The sequence below is a fragment of the Nyctereutes procyonoides genome, unplaced genomic scaffold (assembly GCF_905146905.1).
Source record: "Nyctereutes procyonoides isolate TBG_1078 unplaced genomic scaffold, NYPRO_anot_genome, whole genome shotgun sequence".
In the NCBI taxonomy this organism is placed as follows: Eukaryota; Metazoa; Chordata; class Mammalia; order Carnivora; family Canidae; genus Nyctereutes; species Nyctereutes procyonoides.
In genome coordinates, this window is record NW_026575043.1 from 50,673,014 (window position 1) to 50,695,836 (window position 22,823).

Genomic DNA, 22,823 nt, shown 5'->3' on the forward strand with positions numbered 1-22,823 from the left:
AATAGGACTTGGATTAGAAAAAAACACAAAAAACAACAGCCCTTGCCTTGTAAAATGTCATAAGGAAATGAACGTCTGGCCCGTTCAGAGCGAGCGCCGACTCCACATGAGCTGCTCCTCCTGCTAGGTGGTAACTATGGGGTTTGCAACCTTTGGCATGTGATTTAACCCAGTTTCTGCTCCATGACAAGAGAAACCAACATCTACCATCCCAGGATTAAGGCTGAATGAGACAATGTCTTCTGTAGACTATAAAGTCCACGAGTATGGGGGATTTTTGTCTACTTTGTTCACTGATATATCCTCAGTGCCTAGAACAGTGCCTGACACACAGTTGGCACTTAGGCAATATTTCTTGAATGAATATCATGGCTTAACACACTGCCTAGCTCCTAGGAACTGCTCAGTAATGCTTGGCTGTATTTATCATTATTAGTTTGACTTCTAGGTTTCTTTGAGGCTCCCTCTGTGGTCCTTCCTAGCACAGAGGAGTAACTGCCTTGCTTTGTGGATTTCTGCGTCTTCATGACAGAGTTGTTTGGACAGCTACCAAATACAAGAGGTTTAAGCTGAGCTGGGAAAGGAATTTAACTCTTGCTTCTGGTATAAGAGGAGGTGGTGAGATTTAGTGTAGCTGGCTAGGCTATCACTCATTCACTCACCTATCCATCTACCCACCTGTCCATCTGTCTGTCCATACGTCCAGCCATCCATCCATCCATCTATCCATCCATCCACCCACCCACCAACCTTCCTCTCCAGTCATCAAATTCATCCATCTACCTATATATCTAATGCATACATGTACCTCTATATACATATAACAAATGCTTCTGAGTGCATATGAGATGCCAGCAACCCATTGACAAACAAGCTAGATGCATTCATTTCTGCTGTCACAGAGGTGACAAGCAGAGAAGGCAGACAATTAAGCAAGCAATTATAGTCAGGGTAGGGAGTGCTAGAACAGGAGTATAGGGTGCTCTGGGAGTCCTCGTCAGGGGCACCATCCCTAGCCTAAAGGGGCAGGGAAGGTTTCTATGAGGCTGTGATCCAAGGAGTGGGAGTTAATTATGACACAAGGCAGGGGAAGGGTCTTTGAGGCAGAAGGATCAGCAGGTGCAGTGGGTAGGAGACTGGATGCCACACAACCCACTCTGGAAACTGTACAAGCTAGTTATGCAGTGTCTCAGTGCCTTGGGCTTCTCATCCAGAAAACTGGATAAGGAGAACATTTATCACGTGTTGGTACTAGTCAGTGTGTGTAGAGACACGAGAGAAGTAGAATTGGGCTGAAGCACAGAGAACAGGGTGAGAGGCTGGGGGAGGGAAAAGGCAAGTGTAGGGAGAATGCAGGTGGACAGGTAGGTGGGACCAGTGGCAGAGGGCTGCAAAGCCTTGCCTGCCTCCTGTCCAGCAATGATCAACCCGCCCCTCCCTCCATCCCATATCCAGAAAGTCTTTTTATCTTTGCAGCATCTCAGGCAGGGTTTTGTTAATATCTCAATTCTTCACAGGATGAAACGTGTTCAGGGGCGCGAAGTGACTCACCAGAGGCCTAATGGCTAGAATGTGGCAGGGTTAGGAGGGGCCAGGAGCTCTGGCATGTGGCTGGTTCAGGGCCTGGCAGGGACCCTCCTGCAGTGGCCAGCCTTGGGAGTTGGAAGATGTGGGTTCTTACTCTGATTCTATCACTGAGTGGCTGGGTGTCTTGTACTTCATTCAGCCTCAGGATAGTCAGTGAAGAAATGGCCAAGGACACCTGCTCCCTAGAATCTGCAAATGTGACCTTATCTGGAAAAGGGGTCTTTTAAGAAATCATTAAGACTCTTGGCATGAGGGCGCCTGGGTGGCTCGGTTGGTTGAGTGCCTGCCTTTGGCTTAGGTCATGATCCTAGGTCCTGGGATAGAGCCCAGGCTCTATGTCAGGCTCCCTGCAAAGGGGGGGGGGGAGGTCGAGTCGAGTCTGCTTCTCCCTCTGCCTCTCCCCCTGCCCATGTACTCTCTCGCGCTCTCTCGCTCTCTCTCATTCTTACTCTCTCTGTCTCTCAAATAAATAAGTAAAAATCTTAAAAAAAAAAAAAAAAAAAACTCTTGGCATGAGAAGAATATCTTGGATTACCCAGGACCCTAAATGCAATCACTTATATCCTTAAAAGAGACAGGGACACTTCATGCACAGAGAAAGCCACATGGCCAAAGAGGCAGAGACTGGAATGGAAGCCACAAGCGACACCAGCAGCCACCAGAAGCTGGAAGAGGCAAGGAATGGATCCTCCCATAACATCTAGAGGGAGTGCTGCCCTCCAACACCTTGATTTCAGCCTAGTGATATGGACTTTGGACTTCTAGCCTCTGGAACTATGAGAAAACAAATTTCTGTTGTTTTAACGAACCAGACACAGGGTGATTTGTCTCAGGATCATGAGTTTTTCATCTAGAAAGAGGTGATAATAAATTCTCTCTTACGGGGCTGATGAGAGCCTGAAGTAAAGATATGGGAAAGAATCTAGCAAGAATCAGACTGTATTAGGTGTTTAGTAACCATACCTGCCTGCTTTCCTTATCCTTCTCCCACATCCACTTTGAAGTAGAGCTTGGGCTGTGAAGCTGTGAGGCTCTGGGTAGCCCAGCAATAGCATGAAGCGGTAACAGCTCTGTGACACTGAGAAGCCACCTACCCCCTCACAGCCCATCTCCTACCCATCCATGAGAGTGATGGTACCCACCTAAAAGGAAGGGGCCACATAAGGAATCACACAAGAAATACTCTTAGCAAAGTTTGAGGTACACAGTTGGTGCTCAATAATTCCAAGCTATTATTATTCCAGACAGTTGATGCTCATTGAGCATCATCACGTGGCTAGGTTTATGTCTCTTGCCCTCAGTGGACACTGAAAAGATTTCCCATCTTATTTCTATCTGGAGATAGTCCACAGGAAGGCACAGGGTAAGGACTGAGTAAACTCCACTTTCTTCACCATGTCGCTCACCCACCTGTTTATTGAGACCTACCCTGCCTGATGCCGCACTCAGTCTTGCAGACAAAACAGACTTTCAGTTCATGGGAAGGAGGACATGGGCCTAATAATCACATGAACAGGTAATCCCAAAGTGTCACAGTGCTAAGAAGGAGAAGGTTTGGGGGATCTGAGTGGAGGCCCCAGAGATGAGCATCTGGGGCCATCCCCTGACAACAGCAGCCCAGACTGGGGAGGGACTAAAGCCAGTGTAGATGCAACAGTGGCCCCTGCTCTTAAAAGTGTATAATTTGGGCAGCCCAGGTGGCTCAGCAGTTTAGCGCCGCCTTCAGCCCAGGGAGTGATCCTGGAGACCCAGGACTGAGTCCCACGTCGGGCTCCCTGCGTGCTTCTCCCTCGGCCTATGTCTCTGCCCCCCTCTCTCTCTCTCTCTCTCTCTCTGTCGCTCATGAATAAATATTTTTTTAAAAGTGTATAATTTGATAAGCTCATTACATGCACACACCTGTGAAACCATCACCGCAGTCAAGACAGTGACTACATCTATTACCCCTTGGTAATCCCTCCCTCTGATCCCTTCGGGCAACACTCTAGCTCAGTTACATTTTCTGAAGTTTATATAAATAGGATTATAAGGTATACTCTTCTTGGTTACAGTTTCTTGTACTTAGCACCATTGTTAACTATTTTAAGATTCATTTATCGTTTGTAACAACAGAGCTGACCCTTGAACAGTACACCATCAGGGGCACTGACCTTCATGCAGTCAAAAATCTTCAGATGATTTTGACTCCCTGAAAACTTTACTAACAGCCCACTGTTGACCAGAAGGCTTACTAGTAACAGAAAGTTGATGAATACATATCTTAGATGTTATATGTATTATACACTGCACTCTTAACAATAAAGTAAGCTAGAGAAAAGAAAATGTTAAGGAAATCGCAAGGAAGAGAAAATACACGGACAGTCCTGTGCTGTGTTTATCAGAAAAAATTCTTGTACAAGTGGACCTGTGTGGTTCAAATCCATGTTGTTCAAGGGTCAGCTGTGAATTTTGACAGCTGTATTTTGAGCTGGAGATACCAAAATCTGTTTCTCTCCTCACCTATTAATGGAAATGTGGGTGCTTTCCAATTTGTGGCTATTATAAATAAAGCTGTATGAACATTCACACAAAAATCTTTACATACACACAAGCTATCACTCCTCTTGGGTGCATGCCTATGGGTGGGAGGGCTGGACTATACGGCAGGTGTTTCCCTCATCTTTTAAAAAACTGCCAAACTGGGGCACTGGGATGGCTTAGGGGTTGAGCCCAGGTCATGATCCTGGGGTCCTGGGATCAAGTCCCGCATCAGGCTCCCTGCATGGAGCCTGCTTCTCCCTCTGCCTATGTCTCTGCCTCTCTCTGTCTCTCATGAATAAATAAAATCTAAAAAAAACAAAAAACAAAACACACACAACCCCCCCCCCCCCCCCGCCAAATTGGCTTCCAAAGAGGCTGTATCACTTCCATTCCCACTGGAAGCATCTGAGTTCCAGTTCTCCCACAGCTCTGCCCACCTGTGGTATGTGGTGTGCTCGGACCTTTTCACGCTGGCCACCATCATTCACGTGTGTGCCATCTCATTGTGGTTTTCATTCCTAAAAACTAATGATGCTGAACATTTTTTCAGGTACATATTTGCTACCAGTAGATCTTCTTTGGTAAAAGGTGTTTAAATATTTTGCTTGCTTATTAATTGAAAAAGAGTTTAACACATCTGTTCTTGACGAAGGTGTGGGCAGGATAGAGGGAAGGCAACCAGGAGTGAAGAAGCTTCCCCAGGAAGGGAGCTGTTATCTCCCTAGAGATTCATTTACTGTTTGTAGAATAAATGGAAAGAGTGAAAAGGGCATAATTACTAGTTCTTGACAGGAAGCTGTCTGTGAGGGGCTGCCCACGATGGGACCTGTGTGTTCAGAGCGGTTTCCTATGTCTGTGAAAGGGGATGGTAGTCAAAATAGTACATCCATGGGGCTGTGCAGATTCAATGAGCTTATGTGTATAAAGCACATAAATAAATAAATAAATAGATAGATAAATAAATAAATAAATAAATAAAATCTTAAAAAAAAAAAGAAGCATTGTGAATCATTCACTGAGCATTTACTATGTGCTGAGCATGGGGCAGAGCAGTTCCAGTTTCCTACCAACAAAATTTCTTATGAGGTTGGCACTCAGGAGGAAGCTGCCATTCTTATCATCATCTGACAGATAAGGAAACTAAGACTCAGAGGCATTTTGTCATCTGCCCAAAGTCACACAGCTAAGAGGGGGTATAGCTGTGACCTGAATGTAGATATGCCTAATGCTAAAGTCTGCGTGCCTGGCCATCAGGCCACACTGCTTCCCACTGTCAAGTCCCTGCCGCCTCCCTGGTACGTGGTCTGAGCTCAGGGGGTGAAGGGTAATGGTGATGATGGTCTTGGAGGGGCAGGTGGGGAGGCATCTCAGGACTTCCTGAGGTCTGTTTCCTTGTTGTCTTTCTGTCTATGCCATTTTAGACTTCCTGACGCTGCCTCTGAACAGCAAAGCTGTGGCTTTGTCTAAGGAAACCGCAACAGCCTAGGATTGTGGTTCAACTGGATAAACTACATGGTGGGAGAGTAAAGGTGAGATTGGGCGGGGGGGCGGGGGGGGGGATCGAACTCAGATCTCTCTATTGGTCTCTGCCCCCAGTTGCTGACAATGAGCTCCTAAATCCCTTGGAATTTCCTGGAGTATCCTTGGTTCTAATGAGATTCCTGGTGGGCTCCGGGATGGGGGTTGCTCACCAGAAAAACCAAGCCATGATTAGAAGCTTAGGACTTTCAGCCCTACCTCCGTTATTGCAGAGATGGGGGGATGGGCTGGAAATGCAGTTAGTGATTGATCGTGCCTATGTGATATGGCTTCCACAAAAATCCCAATAGTGTGGGGTTGAGGAACACATCCACATACCGGGAGGGTGATGTAACCCAACTCCATGGGGACAGGAGCTCCTGTGCCCAGGACCCTTCCAGACCTCACCTTATGTGCCTCTTCATCTAGCTATTTATCAGTATCCTTTATCATATGCTTTATTACACAACAAGTAGGTAAATAAAAGTGTTTCCTTGAGCTATTCTAGCAAATGACTGAACCCAAGGAGTTGGGGAAGCACAGGTGACAATCTCAGACTGGCAATTGGTACCTGAAGTGGAGTGGGTACATTTTTGTGGGACTGAGCCCTTCACGTTGTGGGATGGGATGCTGTCTCTAGGTAGATAATGGTGGAATTGAGTGGAATTGTAGGACACCCAGCTGGTGCCAGAGCATTGCCTGATGTGTGGGAAAACCACATGTGTGGTCAGAGTGCTGAATGTGTGAGTAAAGGAGGGACACAGTAGTGTTTTTCCTATTCATTTGACCAATGGCTTTGGGCACTGAAGATGGACAGGCCAATTCCAACCTGTTGTCCTTCCCGCCAATGCCTGGTATGAATTCTGAGTGTTCTGAAGATGAAAAGATGGCTGCCTTTACCGAATGGAAAGCAGGATGCTTCCAAAATTCTTTAGTGCATCTCCCTCTGTCTAGATTCCCTGCTTCAAGTCTCCTTGCAGAGGCAATGGCATTAACTAACCCCTAGAGATGCTGTCTTTTCCCAAGTCTGCTCAGTCCTCTGAATTACAGTAGTTACCTCCCAAGACCTCTCTGGGCCAACATCTGCCTGCAGGCCTTTCCAGTGGGCAAAGCACCATCACCTCTGCCCCCCATCTTATGTCCACAGCAGACATCCCTCATCAATCATGGAATTTGTTTCTTCTGAGCCTCAGGGACTTTCCCTCTATTTTTTTTTTTAAAGATTTTATTTATTTATTCATGAGAGACACAGAGAAAGAACCAGAGACATAGGCAGAGGGAGAAGCAGGCTCCCTATGGGGAACCTGATGCAGAACTCAATCCTAGGGCCCTGGGATCACTCCCTGGGCCAAAGGCAGACGTTCAACCGCTAAGCCACTCAGGTGTCCCAGGACCCTTCCCTTAAAAAAAAAAACAATGCTTCTAAAGTCACACAGAATTGAAACCTATGATAGCCATCCTTCCCTGGGAGAAGCAGGACCTAGGGCATGGCGACATGCTTTTTTCCTTGCACAGATGAAATTTACAGGCAAATTGCAACAAGGGCCATTTCGAACAATGAAACTTAGAAGCACCCTTGCAGAAGAGAGGAAGGGGACAATACAGAACATGCTCAGGCTCAGGGAACTGTAAGAGGTGGGTGACAGGCCCTGTTTATTTGATATGCTGGCATCAGCTCTGCCTACACTTATTCTTCCCTCCTCCAGAGAGTGCCCCAAATCCCCTGCATGGTCAGTGGGACTGGGCTACTGGGTGGCCACAGCCAGTGCCTACCTTGGATTTGACAGCCAGGATGATCTTGGGCAGGGCCACTATGAGGCACTTGAGGGCGATGGTGACATACTTGAGCACAAAGTCAGCAATGCCCACAATCCACAGCAGGTCGAAGAAGTCCAGTGTCTCCAGGTTGGGCTTCAGGAATATGAGGCTGGTCGGGGGGGGGGGGGGGAGTAAAGGGGAAGATGGTTCAGAGAGTCAGGATGCTCAATGAGGATCCCTGGCCATTGGCAGTTCCTCCTATTCACTCTGGGAGGCTTGTAAGTATTACCCGTAAAAAGAGTACTGAACTGGGAATCGGACATCCTTGTGCTGTTTTTGAATCTGCTACTAACTTGCTGTGTGATCTCAGTATTAGAGATACCCTCAGAGGGTATTTAGCCTCTGAGCCTCTGTTCCCGTGAGGGCTATGCAACAAGATTGGCCAGGAACATCATTAATTAAGGTGTCCTTCAATTTTAGAATCCACAACAGGCTTCAAAAGAGGAAGAAAAGGAAGGTAGTCAGGCAGGCTAGCCAACACTATGTTTGGAGGAGGGGAATTGATGTGTAGGCACTGTGCTAAGCCCTCTATCTATTGTATCTCTTTGCCCTGCACAGTGAACACCGCTTATTCCCACTTTATAAATGAAGCACTGAAGCTTGGAGAGGTGGAATAAGTTGCCTAAGGTCACACGGCATGGTAAGTGTTTGGGCATTAGTATCAGAGAGACCCACAACTTGAATCCAGTTTTCTCCATTTATTGAACCTTGGGCAAATAATGTTATCTCTGTAAGCCTCAATGTCTTCATCTGCAAAATGGGACTCATTCCCTCCTTCATAGTGTTATTGGTGGAAATCAATGGGATAATAGACACCTATGGACCCCGCCGTGCAGCAGTGACAGTAAGAGCAACTCTACGAGGTAGGCACTGTTACAAACCCATTTTGCAGATGAGGAAACAGAGGCACAGAAAGTTAAAGTAACATGCACAAGGTCCTACAAATACTAAAAGATAAAGGTGAATTCAGACCCAGGTATCCTGGCTGTGGTTAATGCTTTGGATCTTTTTCTATAGCAGCCATACTCTATACTCTATACTTGGAGTATGTAAACCTATTTTACTGATCTGTGACCAGGTAAGTTAACTTCACGCTCAGTTTTTGTACTTGCCCTGTTAAACACAGACAACAAGCCATTCTGCACCTGACATTGGTCCATGGACCATGCTTTGAGTAGCACTGCTCTCTACCACCTGAGAATGATGTTGTTCATAATAATAATATAATAGCTAAGTTATCTTGGGTGTTCACATCATGCCGGTCTATTCTATACACTTTACATGTCTTAACTCATTTCATTTTCCCAAAGACTCTATGAGGCAGGTTCTGTGATTATTCCAATCTGTGCTGGAAAAATTGGAGTCCTAAGAGATACAGTCACCTGCCCATGGCTCTTGATGAGAATGGGAGCCAGGATAGGAACCAGCACCCAACTGTGCTGGTCCACTCATTTTTCCTCCTGCTTGATTCAAGGCTCTGAATGAAGGCCACATCAAGTCCTCTCTGTGCCCCCATAAAGCAAGGAACAGTGCACACAGCCCAGCGTGGATGCTTTCTGAATGCTTCTGCTATATTCTGCTGGGCTGGCAGGAATTAGCACAAACTGGGCTCTCTTATTATAGCATCCTAGCAATGAACCAGTCTATTTCTCACTTTTATTTTTAAAAATATATTTCTATTTATAATAAAGATCCTCAAAGAGGAAGAATGGAGCAAAATCAATAAAAACCAATCTATTTTGGCAACCACTCCTGATTCCTTCTGTGTCCCTTTCACGTTCTAGTCTTGTCTCGGGTGGACACCTCACCTCTGGGTTTGAACGGCCATCCACGTTATAGCCCAGGGACAGGCTGGCAGTCCTGGGCACTCTCTACCTCTGCTCCTGTCCTACCCTGGGACCTCAGGATGGTCGGCTGACTTCCATGCTCTGCTTCTCTATTACACTTCTGTGATGGCAATACAATGAGATCTGCCGTCCACCTTTATCTGAGACACCAGCTGGTATTAGATTCACCTGTCTGGGTTATAGTCCACCGTCTTAAGTGTTTTTTCATGTTTTTGCTTTGGGAGGAGAGGCAGGGCCAGTATTTTTGCAGATTGATCGCTAAGTCCACTTTTTTTTTTAATTTATTTATTTGAAAGAGAGAGCTCAAGCACATGTGGATATGGGGGCAGGGGAAGGGCAGAGGGAAAAGAGAATCTTAAGCAGACTCCACACCCAGGGCAGAGCCTAATGTGGGGCTTGATCCCAGGACCCTGAGATCACGATCTGAGCAGAAACCAAGAGTCAGATGCTTAACGAACTGCACCATCTAGGTGTCTCTAAGTCCACTTATTTCTAATGTTTGCTATGAACTTTAATGGACTGATGTATTTTATTGTCAGTTTCACCCTTTGTTAGGCATCACTGCCAACAAGGACGGTAATTCACCATGAAATAATATCAATCATGATACGATTATGATATATCAATGTTTCAGTTTACCCAGTACTTTTCATGTATTCTAACATCTGGTCTTCCGAATAATTAGCCTGTCAGGTGGATAAAGCAAGAATAACCTGGTCCTGGTTTCACAAGTGAGGAAACTGGCATAAGGAGTTTCCATTATTTGCCGAATGGCACAAAGCTGCTAAGTGGAAGGATGCTGATCGTCAGATTTCAAATGCTAGGAAGATTTAATCTCCTAGGAAGAAGAAGATTTAATCTCCTGTCAAGGACTGCCTACCAGGACGAAGACTCATTAGGAAAAGCTTCTTTAAGCCTCAGTTTCCCCACTTGCAAAATGGGGCCAGTAATACTCCGCTGGGTCACTGGGAGGTAAAATAAGGTAATGGCTATGGATATTACTTACAAACACACTCTAGACCACTGACATTATTATGGAATGGGGCTGAGCTCTGTTACTTTTCTCCTAAGCTTCTCTTTCTCTCTCTCTCTCGCTCTATCTCTGTTTCTCTCTCTGTGCTGCCAATTTGACTCAGCCCTGGTTCGATGGGGGCACAGAGGTCTAAGCCTGCGAATGTAATCATGCCCAGAGATTGGCATGAGCTGGAAATTCATCCAAGTTTCTGGGAAACTCTACCTCCTCCACCCTCCACCCACCAGGACCTTGATATTCTGGGCCAGACAGTAATGCAGTGTGGGATGTGTGTTGATGCCTTAGAACTAAGTCCCCAAATTGCTTTTATGGGGTGGTCCCAGAAAGTGGAGAAATTGCCCATTCCTCAAAGTCTATTTTTAAAAGAGACATACATGATTTGAAAGTTTGGCTGGAGTTTCAGCCTACAGGCCCTCACTGGCCAATCCTCTCCCACCTACCCACCATGTAGTTACTAGAAAGTGTAAAATCACACATGTGGCTTACGGTATATTTCTACTAGAGAGCTCTGCTTTAGCATGCATGTATACAAGAGGGTGGAATTTAAAACTTACATGACACAGAGCCACTGCATTATTCTCAAGTGAAGGAGTTGTGTCCTAAGCCCCACAAAGCATCCCCACACGCACTTTTCCACTAGGGGCCAGACCCCTCTGCTCACCTGTTGTACAGCTGTTGAGAACTGAATGTATAGAGCACATATAGGGTGTTTCCTGCCAGAAAGGCCAAGATCCATAAGATGACCAGCACCGACCTCTTCTCCTGGAGACAAAGCAAGAGATTTGTAGGGATGCTGCAATACCAAAGGTGCACACAACAAAACATTCCAGAACGTTCTCTGACAAGTGGAAACTTTTCCCTTTCTCAAAGGTTTGGAAGAAGCAGGGCTGATGATGAAGGGAAGGGCACTGACATCTTCCCACCCTGCTAGAACCCAAGGGGTGGTCCCAGAGAAGGTGACAGAAATGTAGAGCCTGCTATGTGAAAAAAGCAAGAAGGCTCTGTGGTTAGCAGCACAGATTCTGGAACCAGATGACCTGGGTTCAGATCCTTGATCTGTAATCACAGGACTGGGCAAGTTACTGAAACGCTCTGCATTTCCTTCTCCTCATCTGTAAAATGGATACATATGAGACTCCATTATAGAGTTATAAGAATTGATATCCACTAAACGCTTAGAACAGTACATGCATGTAGTGAATGTTAGTTCACATTCATTATAAGGACCTGACACACACAGCAGGCAAGCAGCTCTTGCTCAAGGGCACGTATTTTGAGCCTCAGTATGTGAAGATGGGAGTTTTGTTAAAGATTAAGTAAAATTTATAAATGTGAACTTCCAGTCTGGTATGGGCTCATGTTTTGAGCTCACTAAGTGGCAGGATTCAGACTTTACAACGCAACACTAGATTCAGATCTATAGGCTAGTGAATTCTGCTCTTGCTTTTTCCAGCCTGGACAGCAGGACTACTATCCCAGCCTGACCATTCAACACAGGGCCACAGTTATAGGGTTAAAATTCAAGCTTACACACATGGCCAACAAAATCTTTCCCCAAACTGTCCCTATTCTTTCTCCAGTCCCATTTCTGATTAGACTCCAGGAATACAAGCTGGAAAACCTTCTTGGTTTCCTGTTTCCCAGCAGCTTCTCAGCCTGAGAGCCATCCCAGGGAATTTCTAGAGGAGGCACGGGGCAGGGTATGCTCCTGCCCATGTGCTCTGGGAGATACACACAGACCCCTGTCTGCTGATTCCCCAAAGCTCATCTTTTCCTGGATCAGGGCGGCTGCATTGCTGGAATAAGATGAGGTCATAACTTTCTCAGTGGAACCTTCTCTGTGGTTTGGTAAATGCTCCACTGTCTCCAGACACAGCTCAGTGCCCCATGCATGGTTATAGAGCACATTTCCATAGAGGAGACAAAATAAATGCATCTCCATCCACCTATTATTCCAGGAGTGGTCAAGGTTAATAACCCTAGAAACCACCTCTATCCAACCAACTGCTCTTATCAATGTGAATAATCTGCAAGGCAGCCCTTATTACGCCAATAAATAATAGATTCCAGCTTAATCCCCCTGTAAATCCAAATCAAAGGTGGAATACAAAGAGAGAATTAGCAATGCCCTGAAAAGCCAAACTCTGAAGGACAAAGGGGAGAGTTCTCTAGTAATAAGCTGATATTTCACAGAAAATAGGCAACACCAGCTGTGTCTTCAGAGGGTTCAAGGATGCCTACCTAGAAAGTCTATTCATGGATATTGGAATCCTCTGACCACTAAAATTTAAGCCAAGGCACCATTTGGAATGTTACTGCATATGAGAGCCAGCCCCAAAAGTGTCCCACTCTGGTGTTGATCAACCTGCTGTTCTAATAGCAGCAGAAGGGAGTTTGCATTTAGAAGATAAGACCAAGGGTCAAGAAGAACCTCTGGCTCCACGCCTAGCTCTGGACCTCAATGTGCTCATATGTCAAATGGAGACTGAGCTGCCCTCTGTGCCTTATAGAGGCCCAGATGCTTTTAAGAAAGCACCAGAGAATGACAGAGAGAAGATGGGTCAGAGAGGATGGTGGCTATTAGGGGATCACATGCACGGCAAAAGGCATAAGCTTGTTAAAAGTAGCTCAATTAAATGTCTCCTATATGCCAGGTCCTATGCTAAACATCTCCTAAGCACTACATCATTTGGTCCCCTCTATGCATGTATAAGATTGGTGTGAATGGTTCATTTTCCAGGGTGGCACCAGAGACTGAGATCCCCAAGGTAACCTATCCTAGGGACTGCACGCAGGTGGCTGGAGGAGATGGGATTTCAATCTGGGGGGGAGCACAGCCCATAGGCCCAAGGCCTGAGTTCATAGCCGGACACTGCCACTTTCACAGACTATGTGATCTCATACACAAGACACTTGATGTCTCTGAGCCACTATCTCCTCATTGGGAAAATGAGGTAAGAATGACTCTGCCTCCCTCCTGGGATGCTGGGATAAATCTGCAAGATGAACTATGCTGCTGCCTGCCCAGCTTTTTGTGTGTGGCATGGTTAGTGCTGAGTGGGGATTAGATGGGAATTCAGGATGATGGTGGTGAGGCTGGATGGTGAAGCTGGTGAACCAGCAGCGCCAGTGGGATGGACTCAACTGCGAGAACAGCCAGACTGATAAGGGTGCTATGGGCATGTCAGGGAGACACTGCTGTTCGGAGGGTGTGGGGTAAGGATGTGGGGATCTGCCCGGAGGTGGCAGGCAGAAAAGTGGCCTCCCAGAGATGTGCCATCCTACTCCCCCATAACCTCCAGATATGTTAGGGGAAGTTCGATTGCTGATCAGCTAACCTTAAGATGAGGAGATGCCTGGATTTTCTAGCTGGGCCTGATGTAGTCACAAGAGTCCCTAAAAGTGGAACTGGAGACAGAGGGGAGAGGCCCAGGGACAGGTGGGCACAGAGGTGCAAAACTGTGGGCACAAAGGAGAAGGAACAGGGCCATGAACTACAGAATGTGGGTGACTTCTAGACCCTGGGAAAGGCAAGGCAAGGGCATCTCCTCTGAACCCTCAGAAAGAACAGTCATGTTGACACCTGATCATCACCTGGAGAGACTCCCTTCAGACTTCTGATCCACAGAACTATAAGGGAGTAAGTCTGTTGTTTTAAGCCACTGAGCTTGGAGTCACATGTTACAGCAGCCTAGGAACCCGGTTGGCCAGGTGACTCACCTTCAGAGAGACCTGTTCTCGCAGCGTGGAGTTGGCATAGGCAAAGGTGCTGGCCATCCCGATGCACACGGCAATGCCTGCAGGACAGAAGAGGTCCTGGCTGCCCGCTCAGACTCATCAGGCCTGGCCCCGGCTTACCAGGGAGCAGGGATTACCAGGGATTAAAAAGTCACTACCCTTTATTCTTTCACGCCAGCCATGCAGCAGCAGAAGTTTCTGTAGGACACACAACAACCCCCACTGGACAGAGGACAAAACAGGCTCAGAGAAGGCGAGTGACTCGCCCCAGGTCACACAGCTGGTTGACCAGGATCGCAACCCACGTCTGACTCAAAATTGCATATTCTTGAGCACCATGCACCATGAAGGCCTCTACAGCCTTGCCTGGTGCTTGGGATAGGGGGCCCCTGACCTGGCAGATGAAGCCCCACCCCGGCTGCCACACCTGTGACCCCCTTGGACTCACCGAGCTTGTGTTGGAAGCACACTTTGGCCAGGAGAATCAGGATGAAGGGCAGGCCTTTCTGGAGCCAGCAGACCACGGCCTTCAGCTCGGACAGGGCAGGGGCGGGCGTCCCCGGCTGCTCGTCACCCCCCTCATCCGAGTGGGCACGATGGTCCCCGCCCACATGCTGCAACAGCGAGCTCCCGCGGTGGCCACTGTGGTGGAAGTGGTGGTGGGGCTGGCGGTGGTGATAGGTGCCCCCCTCGCCCCGGCTCCCGCCCTCCTCCCTGGATGCAGGCATCTGGATGAACACGTCCCCGCCTCCAGCCGACGCCCCCAGCACCAGGCTGGACGGGAATGGGGTGGCAGGCAGGCTGCCTGCTGGGAGGCCAGGGAGGCCGGAGAAGAGCGCAGGTGGGGAGGCCGACTCTGCCTTCAGACTCTCAAAGACACCGCCTTCATCCACGCTCGCCTCGGAGCTGAGTGCTTGGCTGCGATTTCTGGGCCAGGAGGGAAAAGAGAGCCCCACCAAGTCAGGTGGAGGGAAAGACAGCACCCCAGTGGAGAATGGGGGGCACAAATAAAGGTATCAATATTGTTGCAGGCTGAATTGTGTCCCTGCTCCCTATTTCTATGTTGAGGCCCTAACTCTCAGACATCAGAATAGTGACTGTATTTAAAGATAGGGTCTTTGTAGGGGTGATTAAGTTAAAATGAGGTCATTAGGGTGGGTCCTCATTCAATATGACTAGTGTCTTTATAAGAGGAGATCAGGACACAGACACACCCAGAGGGAAGACCACGTGAGGATCTGGGGGATAAAAGGAGGCCATCCACAAGCCAAGGAGAAAGGTTTCAGAAGAAATAGACCCTGCCCACACCTTGATCTCAGACTTCTAGCCTCCAGAACTGTCACACAATAAATTGCAACGTTTAAGCCACCCACAGTGCGGTACCTTATCACAGAAGCCCTGGCAAACTGAAACAAATAATACTAGCAATAGGGTCATAATCTTCACTGAAAACTTACAGTGTGACACGTACTTTTCTAACGGCTTCTCGTTGATGAAATCATGAAACCCTCCTATCAACCCTGTGAATTAGGTACTAATATCACCCCATCTTACAGATCAAGAAACTGAGGCACGGAGAAAGTAACACATCCTGAGTCACATAGCTGGGAGGGGACAGAGCAAGAGAGATTCAATTACCTCCAGAGCCTGCTTTCTTCACCACTCTACACAAAAGGCTGCACAGATTCTATGATTCTAGAATAACCTCAGGAACCCCTGGTCCTGTAATCTTCAATGACTCCCAGTTTCCAAGAGGTCCCCCAGCCTTGGTCATAGCTGGTATTTGGAGGGCAGCAGACAATAATTTCAAGAAGACTCAACAGAAAAGCCCACCCTTTCTAGGGGCCTTAGCAACCCTGCACTCACTGTTCTCATCTGAAGATGATAAAAAAAAAAAATTCATGGATAGAATTCCTATGGGATCAAATTTAGAACAGCCTTTTCTTAAGATTTTATTTATTTATTTAACAGGGACAAAGAGCACAAGCAGGGGGAGGGGCAGAGGGCGAGAGAGAAGCAGGCTCCCTGCTGCGATGCAGGGATGGAGCCCATGGATCCTGAGATCATGACCTGAGCCACCCAGGCACCCTCAGAACAGCCTTTTCAACATACTCAGCACATAGTAGGTGCTCAATACATGGGAATGATGTTCTCTAATCCCTAGGGAGAAACCTCCAGGGCCAACTGCCTTCTGTAGTCCTAAGCGCAGCCTCCCATACTAGAATTCAGCAAAGGATTCTGTGGCTCTTTCAGAGCCATTGCTGGAGGAGCAGAGAGCCCAGAGTTACCCCCTAGCAGAATGGAGAGCCCTGAACTGGGTACATTTTCCCATGAGCACCATGCCCTGGAGTCAGGAGGTCATCTCTCTTGGGTTTGCCTTCTTTTCAAATGGGAGCATGATGTGGAAACTCAGGGTATATAACAGATGCAAGTGGAGCTGATTTGCTGGGTGTGTATGTGTCAGGGAGAGGGGCAAAGAGCCTCCCTCCCCTCTCTCTTCCCGCCAAGGCGCCTCCCAGACCCCTATGGTACTTAAAATATATCATGACCTTACTGAATGTGTGAGCTGAGTTCCACTTATCCTCTGGACCCCACAACCAAGGGCACACAGTAGGTATTCAGTTAAATATGCGCTAGCTTTCATCCAAGCACATCACACTAGACTCACTATAATCTACTGTCCACTCAGAGACCCAGATGTATTGTCAAAAAATGCATATTTGATTAGTTTGCTATCCCACTAAAAGGACTTCCCATTCTAAATTTCTTCTTGCAGGCTCAGATAAACATTATACATAGGGACTAGTATCATTCCCATTTTATGGATAAGGAAACTGAGGCTCAGAGGGGCAAAACTGTCAGATGTCCTGGACTCTGTGGCCTCAAACTCAATGTCATCATGTGCCTTGTTCTCATTACCCAAGGGCTTCTTACTACAGGGTCTTTGCATAGACACCAGGATGTCTTCCCAGCCCATCCCATCTGGGTAACCTACGCCTGCCTATTCATCAGATTTCAGCTAAAATCCCTCTTGCTGGGTGGAGCCCTCCCTACCTCCCAGACAATGACAGTGTCCTTGTTTCTTGTTTTCACTGTACCCTAACTCACTGCATGGTATTGATCCCAAGTGTCAATTCACTGCTTACCTCTGGCTCTCAACCCTGGATGCCCACTGTAACTACTCAGGGAAGCTTCTGAAAGATACAGGGGCCCAAGATCTAGTGTTAACCAACTGAATCAAAATTTCTGGGTGAGCCTTGACATCTCCAGTCCGTGAGAGCCCTGTAGGTGATTCTAACGTTCAGTCAGCACCAAGAACAGCACTTTAGACTGGGCCCTGCTCCAAGAGGTTGAAGATCATGATTGTTCTTAACTGTGTCACTCCTGCCCAGCACAATGCACTGGGCACACAGCATGGTCAATAAATACTGTTTCAAAGAATGAATGAATGGGCAAACTCAAAGCTCTGAGAAGGCCTGCAACTGAAGAAAAAAATCAATTCTGTTGAAACTTGGCGTTACCCAACCTTATTTGACAATGAGATTCTTTTATTCTGTGGGAAACCTATTACAATCTTATAGGACACTGGTGAAACCCAGCAGGGGAAATGGTGGCCTGGAGAAATCTTGGGGTTGGCTTCTCTAGCTCCATAAACTTGAGGAAATTATCATAAATCTGGTGCAAGGGAGGGATTGGAGATGGCTACCCACTCTCCCACCCCATAGCCCATGCCTGCTAAAAACCCAGCAGATGTATGTCCTACTCCCTTGGGCATGGGATAACAATAAAAACAATATTAATAACAACAACAACAGACACCATGGCTATGACCCTCAAGGGGCCGTGAGCTTTTTCTGCACATCAAGAAACTGAGCTCAGAAAGCAGGAGTCCTGGCAGGTGCCCATGCTGACCCACAGAGGGGCCAGCCTCTCTCTGCCATTGGGCCCTAGAAAGCCTTCCTGGCCCCCTTGAGCTCACCAGTACTGAGTTTACTGGGCTCAGGGGGCCTCTGGTACAACCAGGGAAGACTCAACCCACCAAAGAGCTTTTTATAGCTGGCCTCCCTTCCCTGGGCCTCTCCTCAGTATCCAGCTGAGATTTCAGCCTAAATGGGAAAGAATATTCCTTGGAGGACAGAGGCTGTGCTTCCACCTTAACTATTTCAGGGTCAGAATGTGAGGCAGCCCAGGAGGAGAAGTGGATCCATCCAGATAGGATGCAGTCATAATGTGGTGACTCAAAGTATGGGCAATGGGCTGGGGCCTGAATCTCACTCAGCCTGCTGCTTCCTGGCTATGTGACTTCAAGTAACTTACTTACCCTCTTTAAGCCTCAGTTTCCTCAACTGTAAAAATAATGGTAAAAGTAGTCCTGACCTGAAGAGGCTAATGTGAGGGTGGCACATGGTAAGCACGCAATATACAATGGCCATTATTTTTCTGCTGTCGTCTTTAGGAGCAGACAGCGAGTCTGTGTTTCAGAGGCTAGAGAAAAGCTCAAGAGGCGCGATTATGTGCCAGATGCCCTGTTTGTGCATTTCCATACTCACTTGCTCATTTACAAACAACCCTGTTTTCTTATCTGCATTTTATGGATGGAGAAACTGAGATCTGGGGATGGAGTCGCTTGCCAAACGCACCACGGGTGGGAATGGCTAAGCTGGGATTTTGGCCAGTGTTCCTCCTTGTAGAATGGGCAGTGTTGATGTAAAACTCAGTCTTCAGGGGACTGGTAGACAGTCTGTGACTTCATTGTCAACCTTGGGCCTGCAGGGGACCCGGAATGGGATGTGAAGGTGGAGAAGTTCAGCTGCCTGCTTCTCGGAGGTATGTGCCAGCACAGGCAGTGTCACAGTCTGGGAACAGACCTCCATGGTGCGTACTCTCCTGGCCTTCACTAGACAGTAATTCTAGCACATGAATGTTTTCGCGGATTTTTCTATTTGTCTCTTAGGCATCTGCTAATGAGAGGACCAAATTAACAGTCAAAGTTGTTTATATCCCCAACCACTTCCTTACCTGACTCTGACACACCCAGCAAAAGTTGCCCCTGCCCTAAGCCCCCCAGGGCCAGGTACCAGAAAACTCGAGAACACCCCTATAGCCTGAGCCCACTGACATTTTTCACACAAACCAATCCTGAGTGTTTTCCCCTGCCACACAATAAAAGCTGTGGCCTCTGCTTTCTCCCTGTTTCTTTCTGCCTCCTGACTAGACTGCCTCCCAGCTGCCTCCTGCTTCCCCGTGAGGGCCTGTCTAGTAAGGTGTGCCCCACTCTCTTGGGAAGTGTAAGTAACAAAAATCTTTCAGTGCCATTAGCTTCTCTATGTCCTCACTCACTCACCTCTGTAAGGTAAAATCTGTGGGAACAATCATTGATGCAATGACTCAGGTGGATTGCCTGTCACACAGGCTTTAGGAATTACCCTAAATGCAATAGCAAGCTGCTGTGCATTGAGGAGTATATGCCATCACTGGGCAAAGCTGTTTCCAACCAGATCTCCTTTGCTCATCTCACAAGTAACTCTGAGAGGCAGGTCTCATTGGATCGAGATTTGGATTGCTGCAGACCAACTGAAGCCCAGAGCCTCCAGATGGAATGAAACCAGGAGAGGTCCTACCTACCTTTCAGGTGGACCGTTATCCGTGTTACTGCTGTGGCGCCTCTGCATTTTCCTTAAGACCTGAAAGTCAACAGAGGGCATGAGCCAGAGTCTCTCAACATTCCCATTGCTGGCTGGACTGCCAAGGCAACTGTAAACAAGTATTATTACTCCTACCTCGCATCCCCAGAGCTGACATTCTGCAAACCCTGCTTGCATCTGTTAGGTCATCGGACCCTTAATTCAACATTCAGTCCCAGTGAGGAAAGTGTTATTACCCCATCTGGTGGATGCGGATGTTGAGGCCAAGAAGCGGAGAAAGTCCTCATGTGACAGGCAGCGGTGAAATGTGTGGTAAAGAGGTGCTGGTGCTGGAGGATGAGAGTATAAGGCGTGGTTTTGGAATTGATGCTACTCCTAACCTTCCATGTGACCTTGGACCAACCAGTTACTTCTCTGTGGCTTCAGATTCTCCATCTATAAACTGGGATGCTGGGGGTATGGAGTGACTGAAACCCAAAGCTACCTAAGAGCCCTCACGTTTAATAAAGTGGGAATAAGGATGTGAATTCTCATGGACACATGTCACCTGGTTCACTGTGAGGAGCCACATGGACTTCAGAACTCCATGTTGATGACGCCTGAGGTGGGCCTTCAGGGCTCGGATGGGGTTGTGACCACGAGAGTCTAGGGAAAGTAGGCCTCTCCCTCCTCTTCCTCCAGAAGGTGCACAGGTCACCAGAGCTTATCAGCCTCCAAACCCTGGAGGGAACAGAACACTTCAGGGAACAATCTGTGGGATAGCTTGAACCTGAGAATGTCTTAGGGCATTGTGGGTAGCTCTAAGCACATGGTCCTATCTGCTCCTTACATCTGGCTAGCCTCTCAATGATCCCTCTTTAGGACTCCTGAGGATACTGTGTTAACATATTTTGTCCTATTGTCAAACTATGAGTCCTGATTGGGGAACACAGAAAATATGTATTAGGCCCTCTAATGGCTTCTGATTATAACCAGAATAAAATCCAAACTCTGTTCATTGCTTACAGGTTCTGCCCAAAGCAGCTTCACCCGTGTCCAATCTCATTTTCCTCTACTCTTCCTTTAACTCCTCCCCACCGGCCTCACTGGTCTTTTTGATTTTCAAACATGTGGGCTTGTCTCTGCCTCAGGGCCTTTGTACTTGCTGTTCTCTGTTCCTTGAATGCTGTTCCTTCTGTGTAGCTCCCTCAGGTCAAATGTCACCTCCTCCCAGAAGCCTTCTCCTCACATCCTCCTGAGTCACCATATGTTGCCCTGTTTTATTTATATTACTTATTTACTTACATGTTTGCTTATTTATGATCCTTTAGAATGTAAATGCCACAGAAGCAGGGATCCTATTGTCTGGCTCACTCTTGTACATCAGCATCCAGAACACTGCCCCGCACAGAGTTGCATTCAACAAATAAATATTCAACAATTTATTCAATACCTATCTGTGGGTCTCAGTTACCTTTTTGTATATCCCTTCCTCCTTCCCTAAACTTTCACCCTAGAAAATAAAAGCTGTAAACTTTCCATGAATAGATTGAGACTTGAATTTTTTTTTATTTTATTATTATTATTATTATATATATATTTTTTTTTTTGGTAACAGGACCAAAGATGGTATCTTTTAGTTAAGGACATCATAATTGGTTGTTGAATGATTTCCTAATCCTGACCACCTTCTTCTAGGGACAGCACTGGCATTACTAGGACCACTGATTAGAGATAATTCACTGGCTAAACCTCTCTTCTCTTTGGGAAAATCTGTTAAGAGACGGGTCAGTAAAAAAAAAAGAAAAGAAAAGAAACGGGTCAGTAGCACCATTTTCACATCATGGAGCAAAGCTCATTATGTAAATATTTTTCAAGAACATGCAAGGTCACCTTAACGCCCCCTCCCAAGGATTCCCCATCACTTGCAGATCCTTGGGGAAAATAAAATACAGCCTCTCCAAAATACAAATCTCAAATCTGACACAGCTCCCTAAATCACATGCCCAAGATTCTACTTTCAGATGCTCGCTCTCGAGGGGCTTCAGATTCACTGTTGGGAGCAGACGACACACAATCATCCCATTATTGCATTCAGGAATAAAATTCTGCACGTAAAATGCCTCCGAATGACTGAATGAAACGCCCCTTAAGCCTCCGCTCCATTCATTGCACCACATCCCCGTGAAGAATCACCCTGAGACTTCTCAATGCACGCTTTGTTCTAAGTTGCGCCCCCAGGCCGGAACACGACTGCACCGAAAGGCACGCGAGGGCATCTCCTGCGTCCCCGCCCGGGCAGCCGGCAGGTGCGCTTGCGGAACAAAGCCGCGAGCATCTCTCATCCCCGCAACCGACGTTCAGCACAAAACGCCCCAGGACTGCAAGGGCAGGCGGCGACGCGGACCGTTCTGGAGGGGAAAAGCGCCTTCTCTTTTTTACCTGCCCGGACAATTCAGCAATCACAGCGGCATCATTCGCGTCCTCCCAAGCCAATCACTCGCGCGGCCCGGGGAGCACGTGACTTCCGAGGGCTTCCGGCCTCCGGTCGGGTTTTCTCGCAGGTGGCCGCGGCCCGGCGCTAAGACCGCGGCGCGGCTCCTCCCGCGGCGCGCGCGCGATTGCCCGCCCCCTTTCCGCGGCTCAGCCAATAGGAGGCGGCCGCTTCTCAGGGACCAATGGGGAGGGGCCGAGCGAGGCAGGTGGGCGACGCGAGCCGAGCGGAGGCGGGGGGCGGGGCGCGGGGCGCGGGGCGCGGGGTCACGTGGGGCGGCGCGGGGAGGCTGCCGGGAGCTGGCTGGGCTGGAGGCCGGGGGGCCGGCGCCCGCCGCGGGGGATGGGGCCGCGGGCCGCCTAGGGGCCATGCCGCCCGGGCTCCGGGCCTGCCCCGCTCCGCGCCCCGGCCGCCGCGCCCCGCGTCCGCGCCGGCATGGTGAACCTGGCGGCCATGGTGTGGCGCCGGCTCCTCCGGAAGAGGTGGGTGCTCGCCCTGGTCTTCGGGCTGTCGCTCGTCTACTTCCTCAGCAGCACCTTCAAGCAGGTGAGTGGCCGCCCGCCCGCCGCCCGCCCGCCGCCCGCCCGCCGCCCGCCGCCCGCCCGGCTCTCCTCCGGGGCGGGGGGAGCCGCCTCTGCGGCCGC

General features: G+C 48.2%; 2 protein-coding genes across 17 annotated transcripts in view; one reads left to right on the forward strand and one right to left on the reverse strand.

Moving 5' to 3' along the window:
- RNFT2 (ring finger protein, transmembrane 2) overlaps positions 1 to 22,366 on the reverse strand; it is a 68,574-nt gene extending 46,208 nt beyond the window's left edge. For 3 of the 12 annotated variants that reach the window (XM_055322005.1, XM_055322012.1, XM_055322011.1), the window contains exons 1-8: positions 22,128 to 22,366; positions 20,254 to 20,426; positions 19,943 to 20,035; positions 19,687 to 19,745; positions 14,510 to 14,988; positions 14,044 to 14,120; positions 10,985 to 11,085; positions 7,399 to 7,552 (exon numbers count right to left, since the gene is read on the reverse strand). In XM_055322005.1, coding sequence (XP_055177980.1) covers positions 7,399 to 7,552; positions 10,985 to 11,085; positions 14,044 to 14,120; positions 14,510 to 14,988; positions 19,687 to 19,745; positions 19,943 to 20,035; positions 20,254 to 20,277 — 987 coding nt within the window. In that variant the 5' untranslated portion in view covers positions 20,278 to 20,426; positions 22,128 to 22,366. The other 9 variants (XM_055322016.1, XM_055322006.1, XM_055322009.1 and 6 more) reach the window with 9 other exon arrangements.
- A 96-nt stretch (positions 22,367 to 22,462) lies between these two features.
- SPRING1 (SREBF pathway regulator in golgi 1) overlaps positions 22,463 to 22,823 on the forward strand; it is a 54,573-nt gene continuing 54,212 nt past the window's right edge. For 2 of the 5 annotated variants that reach the window (XM_055322020.1, XM_055322021.1), the window contains exon 1: positions 22,470 to 22,725. In XM_055322020.1, coding sequence (XP_055177995.1) covers positions 22,615 to 22,725 — 111 coding nt within the window. In that variant the 5' untranslated portion in view covers positions 22,470 to 22,614. Of the gene's footprint in view, positions 22,726 to 22,823 lie in introns of all 5 variants that reach the window. The other 3 variants (XM_055322022.1, XM_055322018.1, XM_055322019.1) reach the window with 3 other exon arrangements.